Here is a 13,924-nt window from a genome sequence, read left to right as displayed (position 1 = left end):
TTTAATGTAATTATGGATGTTATTTTATGTTTCTAAATATGTCACTAGCATTTCAAAAAACGTCTTTATTATTGGTGTCCTAACTAAAATTAAAGGACGTAGATAGAAGCATTGTAATAAAAAAGTAAATATTAAGCTAATTTGTCCTTAATTTAGGAATGCTTTCTTTTGCGCCCTATTTTTTTTAATTTCAAGCGCAAATAATTGGGTCTCAATTTTTGTGTCCTTAAAAGATACAGGAAGTTTTTGTAGTGTATATTGTATAGTAATTTGAGTGTTGTTTTAAAACAGCGGAGGAAACCGATGGGCGCAGCGGATACGATCGGGGCGGACATGTCGGAGGAGGATACGGTGGCCGTGGAGGCGGATACAGAGGTGGAGGAGGTCACGGAGGCCGTGGAGGCGGATACGGAGGCGGACGTGGAGACAGAGGAGGGAAGTGCCCCAATCCACACGGGTGCTGAGGGAAGATCGGTTACCGATGCTGCAGCTATGGCGCCGAGCCTCACAACTAAGCACTTGTACTACTTTGTATCTAAAAAACGCCATCAATAAAATGCATTGGTATATTTGTATCTCATGTCTACCTCTATTACCATACTCTTTCTTAATTACTTTTCATAAAAATGAATGGTTTGAATAAATCGGAATTTATTCCGACCTACATACTATAATTTTATCAATTTTATCCTAATCTTTTAATATAAACAGTTAAAAACATTTTTTAATGCAATTAAGGAGGTTAGTTTGTGTTTCTAAATATACAAATGACGCTTAAAAAAATATGTTTACTGTTGGTATCCCAATTAAAATTAGAGGACGCAAATGGATTCAATCTAAAAAAGCAAAAGATTAAGTTAAATGTCTTTAATTTAGGATTGTTTTCTTTTGCGTCATAAATCATTGTTGTCTTTTTTAAAATTTCAACGCACGTAATTGTGTTTCGATTTTTGCATCCTTAAAAATAAGTACAAGTTTTTGATAGTGTATGTCAATTTTTATTATCTAAGGATTGAACTATTAGTAGTATTTTTTTCAAGAATAAATCATATATATGAAATTTAATACTCCCTTTGTCCAGATTACATGTTTATGAAATGAGACGAGTTTTAAGAAATACTATAATAGAAAGTGTGTAGAAAACGGTTAATGGAAGGTGGGTCGGTGGGTCCTACTTTTATATACTCCCTTCATCCCAAGGTAGTTGAGACATTTCTTTTGGGCACGAGACTTAAGAAATTGATGTGTTAAAGGTAATGGAAGGTGAGTCTTACTTTAATATACCCCATCCGTCTCAAAGTAGACGAGACATTTCTTTTGGGCACACACTTAAGAGATTGGTGTTAAAGGTAAGAGTTGAGAGACTAAAGTAACAGAGGGAATAAAGTGAGAGAAAGGAAGAGAGATTAAAGTATGATATAAGATAACGTTTTTTGCTGAAAATGGAACTGACTCAACTATCTTGAAAGAACCTTAAAAGGAATACGACTCAACAACTAATTTGAGACGAAGGGAGTATTAGTTTTATAATGAAATGTGAGTGTGACAAAGTTCGTGGAATGTGCGGTCCATTACCAAAAATATAATTGAATTGATATGTTATTGAGATCGGATATGTCACATTTTGTATTGTACTACTAAAGATAGGATAGGAAATTGCAGCAATATAACTAGTGGAGTAGAACAATTTGTCGACTCTAGAAAGAATGGCCCAGAACTTTAAATTCATGGACCAGAGCTTTAAATTGACTTAACAAAGTTTTCAATTCATCAGTTTATGGCCTTGTTTATAAGTAAATCTTAGTTTTCCACTCTGCAAATCTTTAAGGTATACAATAAAGAGAAATATTTTCTGAATATATTTTTTAACCTAAATTTAAAGGTTAGTGTTACAGTGGGCTCGAACCCAAGAACTATATTTCTCTAATATTATGTTTGAATGTTGTTATGCACTTTACCCCATTTTCCGGCCCATTAAGATTTTTTTTGTGGGTTTTAGACACTGGGGGTTTTGAACCTTAAATTAGTGAATTTTATCTACTGATATCAATATTAGTTTTATTTCCACATACATTTTTAGTTTAATTGATTACTTTTAAAATTGTGGAATGGACCACAATCAAATTTCGTGATTTTGTTCAACAATTTATTTTTATACAAGTTGATTAAGAAAATGTCAAGCCCACAACAGATTACGCTTATATCATAGCTTAATTCTTTTTGAGTAATATATATCTAATGTAATTTGAGGCGCGTGCGTAATTACAAGCTCCATTATAGATTCTTTGTTGGTTATTTCCTAGAGTTTGAACTAATCCTTGAGACCTTATAAATAAAAATAGGGATTTTTTAAAAGTTTGAAATCAAATAATTAGAATCAAAATTTCCTTTATGATTTTCTTTTACCCTGAACCCTAAACCCAAGAAATAATCCCTCCCCCCACCTCAACAAAAAAAAAATCCAAGTTTGGCGAGGAACAGGTTGCTCGAACGGGAATCTCTCCTGCAAACAAACTGCCCCTATCGTTGATATCTCATTGTCGATCACCTAATACGAGTAACCTCATATAGAAAAACCCCTATAGTTAGGTATCGTCTCTAACACATGCACCCCCTATGGAACTAAATATTACATGAAATTTGTAACAATATTCTCTTTTCTATGCACATGTTGGATCAACTTTGAATCAATATCATTCAATAAATCACAAACCTAAAAGCATAATGTAACAGCCCGCCCTCTTAGGGTACAATAAATGCAGCAACTGCTACCAAACGGACTCGAAGAAATGAACAAAGGCTAGGGTTTCATTTAAAGAGTGTTGATCAAAAGATTAGACAGAAGTATCAGAGTATTTAAAACAACAATTTCACCTAGAAACTTGAATAAGAAAAAGGAAGGTATAATAAATGACGTTCAAAAATCTCAAGAGTATGACATAGTTTCCAAGATAAAAACCACAAGTTAGTCTAAGGCCTCTAAACCGAAAAGAGAGTGCAAAATATTCAAAATAAACATAAGTGTATCAAAACTCAGCGGAAAGCGACCAAGAGAAAGAATAGCTATGTATGAAGACACAACTACGCTTGAAGTTCAAAATAACCATCTTAATTAATTATCATGCTCAACACCCGTCACCGCTCGTCATCGTTCAACCTGCACATAAGGAAAACACATGCAGGGCTGAGTATTTTGAAATACTCAGTGAGCTCATTGCCAAAACATTGTATAAGTTATGCCACCCTTACCAAGTGAACTCGAGTTTTAAGTAGTTATAAGAGAATATCACGAGTATCACAAAATATATTTTCCATAGATTGGCCAGTCAAAATAACTCCCCACTTTTCTCATCAAATTCCACAATCACAATCCTTCCATGGTGCGACGAAAGTGTGGCCACACTTTTCGCCCACGAGACAGGCCGACTAGCAAGGACGGCTCCCGATCCCCTCGTGTACACAGCCTGGTAGGGTTTGCGGCCCATACTCAGACCCGAATTCGTTAAACATATCCATAGCCCTATAGCCCAATGGAGCGAACTCTCAAACTGGGCATCAGGCGCACAATATCACGACAAAACAGACATAGGCATGGCATAACAGTTAAACCACCCTTATTTCTCCACATTCATATATTTGCACATAAAAGAGTTTAAGAGTAAAGCCCACCTCGACTGCTTAGGTTTCAAGTATGTTCTTTCTTTTGTTATCCGGTTTCGCAACTGAGGTTTCACCTTTTTAATCACATAGGCACATATCACAAATCAGATTTAATACAACTCCTAATTCATGCATGTCCCAACGCCTTTTTTTCCCTTTTCCCATCGATTCATCTTATTATCACTAATCAAACTTAAGTCATGATCATCATATAAATTCCATTCGCATCTCAACTCTAGATCTAACACCAACATATGCCACACAAGAGTATTTTGCCAACATACACACAACACACACACACTCACAACACGCACGCACGCACGCACGCACGCGCGCACACACACCACATGCATACATATTTACATATCCCTTTTATCCCACTTTCACTCAAACAAGATGCATGAGGGTTCAAGAATACCGATTAATCGGTTAGAAAGAAGATGAATCGTGTAGAAAGAAGAAGATTAACATAAGAATACCTTTTTAAGGAAAACGAACGGTAGAAATTAAGTATTAGACTCGGTTCTTCAAGATTCTTGGATCAAACTTCAATTCTTCACAAAAGATGACAAAGTATGGAAGAAAAATTGGAGAGAGTGAGAGAAGGGAGGGGGCAAAAATTATGGGTAGGGGGCGAAAATTTGTGATGGTTAGGGTTAGGTTTTTGGCTTCTTATTTATAGAGTTTAATAAGATCTTTAGGTAAATAAAATAGAATATTTGGTAAGATCTTATTCTCCACAATTAAATAAATAAATATTGTGAAGTAGGGAAGAAGAATTAACAAAAATAGACTCTAGGGCAAAATCTCATGATTTTCGAAAATTAGGCTCTTAATTAGCCAAGATTTCGTTTTGAATATTTTACGGAGTAGAATAAAATATCACGGAGCAAAATAAAATAAAATCCTCCAAGTATATAGGGTAGTAGGCGTGTATTTTGGGGTTTCTCCCATAAGGAATATATTTTGAATATTAACTAAAATAAGATAAGGCAAAATCTCTTGAGGTATGGAAAGATTTGGTAGAATATTTAAATTCTAGGTATGGAAGGAAATCAAATAAGGGATTAACTAAAATAAAATAATTCTTTCCTTCCCACAATAGGTGATTTTTGAAAATCACCAAGACACAAGGGGGCTAGATTTTTCCCCATAAAAAAAAAAAGGAATAATTGGGTTTTGGATTTAATTTGGATAAATATCCCAAGAATTAAATTAAATCCGGAAAAATTATAATTCCTCCTACAAAAGGCCAAGGGGGTCGAAAATCACAAGAATTGGGTGACAAGTATTTATGGAAATTTTCTCTAATATCCTCACTCACCCTTAAACAAATAATTCATCTCATAAATTAATAAATCACATGCCACATCATATAATCAACAAGTTTGACTTTTCAAACTTCCAATGCAAACCCTAGACTCGACTCGGCCATAACATCTCATGCAATAAATGCATTCATAAATTAATTCACGTCTCCACGTCATCAATAATAAATTTTAGGGCTCTAAAATTAGGGTTCGGGAAATCGAGATGTTACACATAAATATTTCAACAAAACTATCACACTTCACCTCCAAATTTCTAAATCCCAAAATCTTACCTAATCAAAACCATAAAACAAACACTAAATCTCTGGCGTCAGAATGGAATAAACTCCAATATTGATAGCAAACTCACATCTCCAATCTCCTATAGTGTCATGGAACAACCCTCTCTAACCTCTTCCCAAAGAAGCATCCACATTTAATTTGATAGTATCTAGTATAGGGTTTAGACCATGGTCATAATTTGATACTCCCTCCGTCCGCCATTAGGAGTCCCATTGCATGGCGACATGGGTTTTAAGAAGTGTTAAGAAAAGTGGGTGGAAAAAAGTTAGTGGAATGGGGTCCCACTTGTATAAATTATTTTTAAATGAAATGTGAGTGGAATGAGTTAGTGGAAGGTGGGACCCTATTACCATTTATGGTAAAAGTGAGCCGGGACTCCTATTCACGGACGGACTAAAATGAAAAAACGAGACTCCTATTCGCGGACGGAGGGAGTAGTATCTAGTAAGAGTGTCCACAATAAGGAAGCCTCCACGACGGCTCCCTATTGCGCTGGACGGATGTGCCGGGGCGGGGAGGGGCGGACAGCCCACAGCCGAGTAGTCGGCGTGGACGAGGCGGGGAGCAGCGAGCCGCGGCGCTGACCGTGGCGGCCATAAGTTTTTTTCTTTCTTTTTCTTTTTGCATTTTCGGATTTGAAAGATTTAAGTAATTTTTGTGGTGTTTTGAGAAGAGATAAGAAGAACGAAGAAGAAGATGATATGTAGGTTTAGATCAATTTTGGGCTTTTTAAAATGAGTTTTGATTAATTTGGTCAAACGACTTCAATTAAAATGATTTGGTTTATAACCCATTAAGTACTACTCCCTCCGTCCCACAAAAGATGTCACACTTGTGGGACGGCATGAGATTTAGGAGGTTTTGTTTTGTGTGTTAAATGGAGAGAAAATATAATTTATATACTTATGTGAGAGAAAACTTTTTCCAAAAAGGGAAATGTGACATCTTTTGTGGAACAAACTAAAAAGGAAAGTGTGACATCTTTTGTGGGACGGAGGGAGTACTATTTAAAAAGCTAATAAGCAAGTTTTGTCATTAGTTTTAATTTTTTTAATTAAATTAAATATTTTTTTAATTATTTTTTATCTGATAATTTTAATTTTAATTGAATTAAAATATAAAAAAAATTAATAAAATAATGTGATTTGTGGCTAGGGCGTGTCCACTATTGTTGTGGACATAAAAAAAATTTGCTATGGACAAAAAAAAGTGGTTTGTCCACCGAAGTGTCCACATTATTGTGGACACTCTAAGGGCCCGTTTTGTAGGCTGGACAGGATTACGGTGGTGTGGACTTGGGCCTTGATTATTTACATGGATTGTGTTAGTTTGTGAACTTATGTATCCAGTGTTTTGTAAATTGGACTAAAGTAAAGTGGGCCTTTTTCCCATCCCATGTTTTGTAAGGATTTTATTTTGCCTACTGGCATTGATCTGACCAAAATGTCCCCCTATTTTAACCAAAATACCATAGATACCCATAGAACCCTAAGACGTCTTTCCAACTCCCGCCTAAATTTCCCTCTCTAAAATTGCAGAGGCGCACCTCCTCCCGCCATAAGCTTCAGATCTCCCGCGAAAAGCAGAACCCTTCATCGAGTTGCATTCACAAAGAGGTATATCTTTTCTGAATTCATCATTGATGTAGGAGTCTCATTTCAATGTAAATTCATTTTGTGTTACCCATCGCCAGTGAAGATACATTTTTAAAATCGTGTGACTTATTTTGTCCAGATGTCGGAACAAATTCGTGCACGCCGGGGTCGGAGGCAAGCCAAGGCTGACAGAAGCCGTCGCGCCTGGAGCGAAAAGGAATAAAAGTTCTTACTTGACATAACGAAGGAGTTGGTCGCTACTGGCTGGAAGACCGACAACGGCTTCAAAGTGGGCTGTCTGATGAAAGCGGAAGAGTCAATGCGGCAAGAGTTCCCGAGGAATGATTTGAAGACGAATCCTCATATCCAGTCGAGGATTCACACATGGAAGAAGCATTTCTATGCTTTGTCCCGTGTTTTAGACCGGAGTGGTGTTGGCTTTAATGTTCACAATGACTACAAGATCGACGTTGACGACTAACAATGGAGACAAATTGTGAAGGTAATTGGTTTATTTCAATACTAATTCGGTCATGTATTGTCACTTGTTTGGGTTTGTAATAAGGTCAGTATTGCAGGCCGACGAGAGTGCTCGTCCACTGCGCACAAAGTCATGGCCATACTACGAGGACTGGAAGATTATCTTTGGTAAAGATAGGTCTACTAGGATGAAGGCTGAAGACATTGTCGATGCCCATGATGACTTGGATCTGATTGAGAAAATGGCATCCAATAGAGCTGGGGGTGAATACGACTTTGGTCTGGATGACGTTGTTGGTACTGATGCAAGTCTAGATGGGGTCTCTCCAACTACGCTGACTGATAGTGGATTCTCTGCTGCACCAGATTCCACTCCGACTACAAACACGAGCAAGAAGCGCAAACAGCGTGACGCTTTGGAGGGCCTTGTGGAGGTGATTGGGAAGATGCATGAGGCCACTAACACTCGACTCGAATATCTGGCGACTAGGATTGGATATGAATTCGACCTCGCGAAAGCACGTAAGGATGTTTTCGAGCTTGTTGGATCCATTAACGGACTGAACCTTGCCCAAGTCTTTGACGCTTCGGAGTTCATTCTGGCCAAGGTTGAGCGCATGGACTTCTTCATGAGCTTACCTCATGCTGCAAAACATGCTTATGTCTACCGTGCCTTGGAGAAGTACTCCGGTCAGTGAAGGGGATAATGTGTGGGTGTGGAAGAATGTGAACTTGCTGTTGTTTTGGCTTATTTGAACCACTTATGTTTTTGTAATGTAAATATGGGAAGTGAAGTATCTCTGTGGTTCGTATGGTTTGCTATCTCAGAAGTAACTATATGCAAGTTTATGAATCTGCAGGGGATGTATGTATGAACTCCTCAACCCTTTTGTAATGTCTATATTAGTAATGAAGCATATTATATTATCAAAGATAGCCATTTGTGTATGCAATGTTTCACCATATGTTAGGTTCTTATTTTGGTCATTACAGAGGTTTTAAAAGGTTTTAAGATATAGAACTGCCAGGAGAAACATAATGCTTCATCTTCACAATGCAATATATTGTCTCCATTTCATACATACCGAAACATAGTAGCACTAAACGATCATATAGTTGTCTTAGGCCATACCAAAAGTGCCATATAACCGACTACATACTAGTGCTTGATACCCCCAAAAACCAAAAATAGTGAGACAATAGCTACACATGCATCTATTACATAGGAACACTCAACGGTGAATGGTCACATAAAACTGCACTTCATCCTTCTCCACCAACTGGAAGCATAGTCGATCTCCTACCATTAAGGTATTATCCCGCACGAAACACTTCCACCCATGTCGAACCCAAAGCTTGCCATTGCTGGAACGTGTATGCATCTCCCAAGTATTTTTATCGAGTGTGAAATAGGCAAGTTCGTTCTGCAACGACGGCTCGGGGACGAATACATTCAAGAATCGAAGAGGCAGTTCCTGCATCATAAAAACAATATTTTACAATGAAATTTTGGATGAGCCATTTAGAGAAAGTAACACAGTATGAAACTACAATACTAACGAAGGCACCAGCAATGCTTTTTTTTTGTCAAGGTCACTTTGAATGAAGGGTATTCGCCTTCGCCTGGAACCACCATATCTTCTGCATCGACTTCATCCGAATCTGTGTCACCCTCACTTCCAGGTGGATAGTTGTCGTCAGATGACTCTATGTCTGGAGAGTAGTAGTCTTCTTCCGGTGAGCACACTCCATGAACTTCGACAAAGAAATAAGAAAAATCAAATTTTTCTTTACTGCTTGTATACAAGAGATCATGAGGTTAATTAATTTGTAAAACACAAAATTACCATTGAAGTCAATTTTAGGCGGGCAGCCACTGCCGAAATCATACCGTTTCACATGGAAGGTACCTCCACCAAGCCATGTGAAGGTCAAAAAGTCCAGGTGAGTGATATTATTGTCTTCAACAAACTGACGCCACCCATTCCTGAAGAAGTAACCATTTGCAATTTTCAATAGAGTTACACCCCAGATCCTTCTGCGGGGCATTACAAGAATACATTGATGGGGGAGGCCACCCCCGTGGCGGCCAACAAATTCAGGAGGCAAACGCTGCACAGTTTGAAATTATATCAATTGTGTTCATCGACGACCAAGTACAAAAAACTAGCATATATTCATTGTAAAATGTTCAAAAGTTAACGAAAAAATGAAATGGCTATGGCTATTACAATTCCTTTGTGGTGCAGACTCTGAGAGTATCGCTTGAAGAACCCTGGTAACCTAGCATAGTCTCCGTCATTTAGTGGGCGTGCCACCATTGTGTGCTGGCCTCTACTACGACTGAAGCTATGTATATGGAGATGGAAAGTGGGAAACAGAGGTAGCACCAACCACTTTTGCAATAAATGATAACTCACCGCCCAAAATAGTGGCGGCAAATTGGATATTGACTCCGAGAATGGTGCGCATTAAACGAATTGTAATGAATATGAATGAGTGAGGGCAGGTGGGGCGGATGGATGTCAATCGACTCGGTATGTACTCTATGAAGATGTAGACGCAATGCAGATTTCCCTCATTTCCTAATAAATTTGATTGAACTTCACTTAAAGCAAAACATTTATTTCTTAGCCAGTATGGTAGTTGAAGATAATATATGACCACCTAACACCACAATTGAACATCGTCTATTATAAAAAAAGGCAATGTGCTTGAACCTTTCCATAAAGATTTCCTTTCTAAAAATATCTCTAACTCTCGTTTGATTATGAACATACCACCGCAATATGTATTTCTCTACAAAGGGAAGTGGACGCCACCTCTCGACACACTGATGTTGTCCACTATCATAAGTTCTCGCGATGATGCACGTTGGCAAGGAAATGATATACCCCCGTCGGTTGTCGATGCTTATGGACGGGCTCTTAAGCACGAGTTCGGGATCGATTTCTCTTCAACTGAATTGTCCAACCGACCACAGGTGCTCCATAGCCGATACTACACGTTTAAAGAGGTGACGCGCACTTCAGGTGTGTATTGGGCAGGAGAATATAACTTTGTATCAGCTGATGATAGTGTGTGGTCTGAAATCATCAAGGTAATGTCTCATACGTACATTGTTATGCATATATCACCTATTGTGTGCAGTATAACATAGCATATTTATCTTATTCGTAGAAAAACCCATTAGCTGGTGCATACTATCACAGAGACGAGCCGGAATATCGTCGACTATGCATCGTATTGATGAACTTTTTATTAGCACTAAATAAACCTGCAAGTATACAGAGTATATATAGTATAGCTAAAGGTTAGTACCGGATATCGAACACGGGGAAAACGAACACAAAGTGTCTATCCTCTACTAAGACTCAAATACTATCTGGAAAAACAATTGGGTTTTGAAAACTTTTGAAAAACTAAAAACAATAGAAAGCATAGATCAACTAAAAGCGAATAAAACACGGAGAAAGACGATAGAGATAAGGGAATCCCAGAGATGTGTGTTCACAGTTATGGTTATACAAAATTCCAACTACCATACCCTAGCACAGTTTATACTTTGAAAGGACGAGTCACCTAGCTTATGCTCATGCGATACAAATGTTGATTACAAGATTAGGGTTGTCAATCCTAACACGTAACTCCAAAAAGCTCCTAAGACCCTTGAAAAGTCCTCACTCTCAATTTAAAGTGCCGTTTTAAGGGAAGCTAATTGTAGTGTCTACTAAGTGAATCTAACTCGCTAGAACTCTGTCACAGTTATGAAGCAAGTTATATTAAATCATACACGATTGTGTCACTCAATCATGCAGCATCAAAACTACTTAGGGAAGAAACAAAGTAAAAATAAAACGAATATTAAATAGAAAAAGGAATTTGTATAACCAAAGTCGTTACTAACACATCCCTAGAATCCTATGAGTTTAGTTACACATAATTGAATAAGCTAAAAACATAGATTGAAGGGAAGACAATTTGAACATAAAACTAAAGCAAATAAAACCCGTGGGTTGAATACTTGTCGTTCTTGATGTTCTTGAAATCCTTCTCTAACTCCTTGCACCAATGAAGTACTCTAGGTCTTGATCTCTATGAAGTATTTTGCAAGTAGAAGTTCTCTCATCTTTTTTAATGAATCTTAAGGTCTTATTTTTAGGGGAAAGCCACTCCTTGTTGAAAAAGGAAAAGATCTCCAAAATATGGTAAATCTGGGCGCAAATCTAGGGCTTCTCGAATTCGCAACCTTTCTCCGACGGTCGCCGCGTTGGAGTCCAGAGAGTCTGTTCCCTCGGCGGCGGACCGCCGCACGTCTTTCGGCGGTCACCGTAAGAGACTTCTCTTCCAAGCATATTTTTCCGAGGCGGACCGCTGCATTGATCTGCCCGCCGGGCGCCGGCGGTCGCCGCACACATACGCGGCGGTCGCCGGTCGCCGTCTGACTCCAGATTTCCAAACTTGGCGTTTTGGCTCCCTTTTTCGGCTCAATTATGCACATTTCTCACAAAACACGTCAAAATACCAAAATAGACAAAATATGCAAATAATGGACGTGTAGAGTGACTTTGACATTAAAAACGGACCAAATAATGGCCTTAAAACAGCGAAAAATCCGAGCGTATCAACTCCCCCAAACTTACATTTTTGTTTGTCCTCGAACAAAACAATAAAGACACAAGAATAGACGCACGGAATGCACAAGGACTAGATGTCATAATTGCCTCAAAAGATGGAAGAACAGTTTAAACATGTATTAACGCAATCAAATCAAGCAAGGCTTATTAGTGCACTTTCATTACTAACTCGTGGAACACCTTGAATTCAAGCCCTCGCACGTGACAAACTTCCAAAGATGGGAAGTGTTCTCTCACTCTCAAAGTGTATACGGATAATGTGTAAATAAGCACTCAAATCATGCATCATGCAAAGTTTATCATAGGCTTGCTCAAAGTCAACTCCCTCATCTACAAAATGTGATTAAGCTTTAAAAGTCCGAAAGGTCTTTATCTTAGGTTGTAATGTAGGCTCTTTGGTAGGTGAGGAATATTTGGCTAAAAAGTGACTTAAAACTAAAAATATCCCAAGTAGAGTAAAGATAACTCCACTTTTCTAAACCCAAGACACTTTTAACACTTTATTTATTTCTCCTTCAACTCACTTTCCAATCCTTTGATTTTCTTTTCGTTTCACAATCTTTCACACATTTTTTTTTTCTTTTTTTTTTAAGATCAAGCACATATTTGGAATTTTTCTCAATTTCACAACTTGTACTTTCTTTATATTAAGCACACTACTTTTTATACTTTTTTCCTTATCTCTCCAATTCCTTTACAAAATAAGATAGCACAAACTAACTAACCCAAGGAATTGTCCCCATTATGTTGGCTTCCAAAGAAAAGGCTTAAAGGCTCAAAATTGGCTCCAAATGGAAAAATTATTTGAAATTTTTGAGAGGGTCATAACTTTTGGATAAAAGTAGGCTAAGAAAAGATGGCCAATCATCCTCCTAAATCAACTTAAACACTATGTAAACTTAGAAACAAATACATGAATGCAGATAAATCGCACAAGAATGAAATTTAGGCTCAAATCCTCACAAGGTATAAGCATGATTCAAGGCGAACAAGCAATTCACTAATTATGCACCTCTTCACCAAAATATCAAATCAAAACGTTAAGCCACACTTAAACATAGATGGAATGTAATATCATTGGAAACTCGATCTAAAGTGTGTCCCTAAGCATGCGTGTTTCTAAGTTCTTCATGTTAAGTTCACGACATGGATTCAAAAAAAAACATTTTTAGAACACAAAATTCACCTACGGGTTTTTAAAAAACAAAAATAAAAACTTAAAACAAAAAGGAAAAAATCCTAAACTCACGGTCCACCACTTCATCCCCCCAAACTTATTTACAACAAAGTGTAAAATAAGTTTGCAGAGTCGGTAGGGACGTGAGTGAACTACTGAAAAAAACATACCTTGAAAATTCTTGCGTCGAGGCTTGACCGGGTGAAAGTTGAGAAACTTTGGAAAAATCGCGCTGGAAAAATACGCCCAGGCGGCGGCCCACCGCAGCATGTCCGACGGTCGCCGCGCGATAACAGATCGTTCCAGCGAGCAGGATCCGGACCGCCGCAGCTCATGCGGCGGTCGCCACGGAGAGGTCAGAGCCTGCGAAAAAAAATTTCAATGCACAAAATTAAACTAAAACCAAAAATACTTAACTTAAAGCAAAAATTGTCAAAAACAAGAAAACAAATTGTCTTAAAAACATGAAACAAATGCTCATTTAAATTCATTGAGCTTGACTTCTTCAATCATGAGAAGGAGGAGGGAAACGGGCGTTGATGTCGTCGAATGCACCAATAAGATAGGCGATGTCGCCACTCATTGTTTGGCGCTTTTGTCGAGCCTCGGTGGCCATCCGGTGGAGCTCTTCAATCTCACGACGGCGATGCACGTCTTCAAGCCTTTGTTGCTCCCAAAATTGTTGCTCCGCCGTGCGCCAATCGTCTTGAGCCGTCCATCCTTGGCGGTTGTGGGCGTTCTCCCGTTGTTGCTCCGCCCATC

At 38.2% G+C, this 13,924-nt stretch overlaps 2 protein-coding genes across 3 annotated transcripts; one reads left to right on the top strand and one right to left on the bottom strand.

The window, feature by feature from the left end:
• Positions 1 to 6,761: 6,761 nt before the first annotated feature.
• LOC125207963 (uncharacterized) lies at positions 6,762 to 8,394 on the top strand. The gene is made up of 3 exons (XM_048107487.2): positions 6,762 to 6,889; positions 7,008 to 7,370; positions 7,447 to 8,394. The coding sequence occupies exon 3, from the start codon at positions 7,537 to 7,539 to the stop codon at positions 8,044 to 8,046; it is 510 nt and encodes a 169-aa protein (XP_047963444.1). The 5' UTR covers positions 6,762 to 6,889; positions 7,008 to 7,370; positions 7,447 to 7,536; the 3' UTR covers positions 8,047 to 8,394.
• On the bottom strand, positions 8,371 to 9,819 carry LOC125208221 (B3 domain-containing protein At4g01580-like). Of its 2 annotated transcripts, none has more exons than XM_089060386.1 (4): positions 9,580 to 9,819; positions 9,196 to 9,335; positions 8,909 to 9,103; positions 8,371 to 8,823 (listed from the first exon to the last, which is right to left on the bottom strand). In XM_089060386.1, the coding sequence occupies exons 1-4, from the start codon at positions 9,648 to 9,650 to the stop codon at positions 8,744 to 8,746; spliced, it is 486 nt and encodes a 161-aa protein (XP_088916512.1). In that variant the 5' UTR covers positions 9,651 to 9,819; the 3' UTR covers positions 8,371 to 8,743. The 2 variants fall into 2 exon arrangements, with proteins under 2 accessions (XP_088916512.1, XP_047963757.1); XM_048107800.2 differs by having other exon boundaries at positions 9,196 to 9,460; positions 9,580 to 9,814.
• Positions 9,820 to 13,924: the final 4,105 nt, after the last annotated feature.

This window comes from Salvia hispanica, chromosome 6 (genome assembly GCF_029641045.1).
Source record: "Salvia hispanica isolate PSC_SH4W2 chromosome 6, Shi_PSC_v1, whole genome shotgun sequence".
Taxonomy (NCBI): Eukaryota; Viridiplantae; Streptophyta; class Magnoliopsida; order Lamiales; family Lamiaceae; genus Salvia; species Salvia hispanica.
Note: the sequence above shows the minus strand (reverse complement) of the source record. Positions and strands in the feature narration are given on the sequence as shown.

Excerpts from the sequence above, each read along its gene's own strand:
- LOC125208221 (XM_048107800.2), bottom strand. The coding sequence starts at position 9,669 with ATGGTGGCACGCCCACTAAATGACGGAGACTATGCTAGGTTACCAGGG. Across the intron at positions 9,104-9,195 it reads GCCTAAAATTGACTTCAATG|TTCATGGAGTGTGCTCACCG; the intron begins GTAATTTTGTGT and ends TCTTTGTCGAAG. Across the intron at positions 8,824-8,908 it reads AAAGCATTGCTGGTGCCTTC|GAACTGCCTCTTCGATTCTT; the intron begins GTTAGTATTGTA and ends TTTATGATGCAG.
- LOC125207963 (XM_048107487.2), top strand. The coding sequence starts at position 7,537 with ATGAAGGCTGAAGACATTGTCGATGCCCATGATGACTTGGATCTGATT.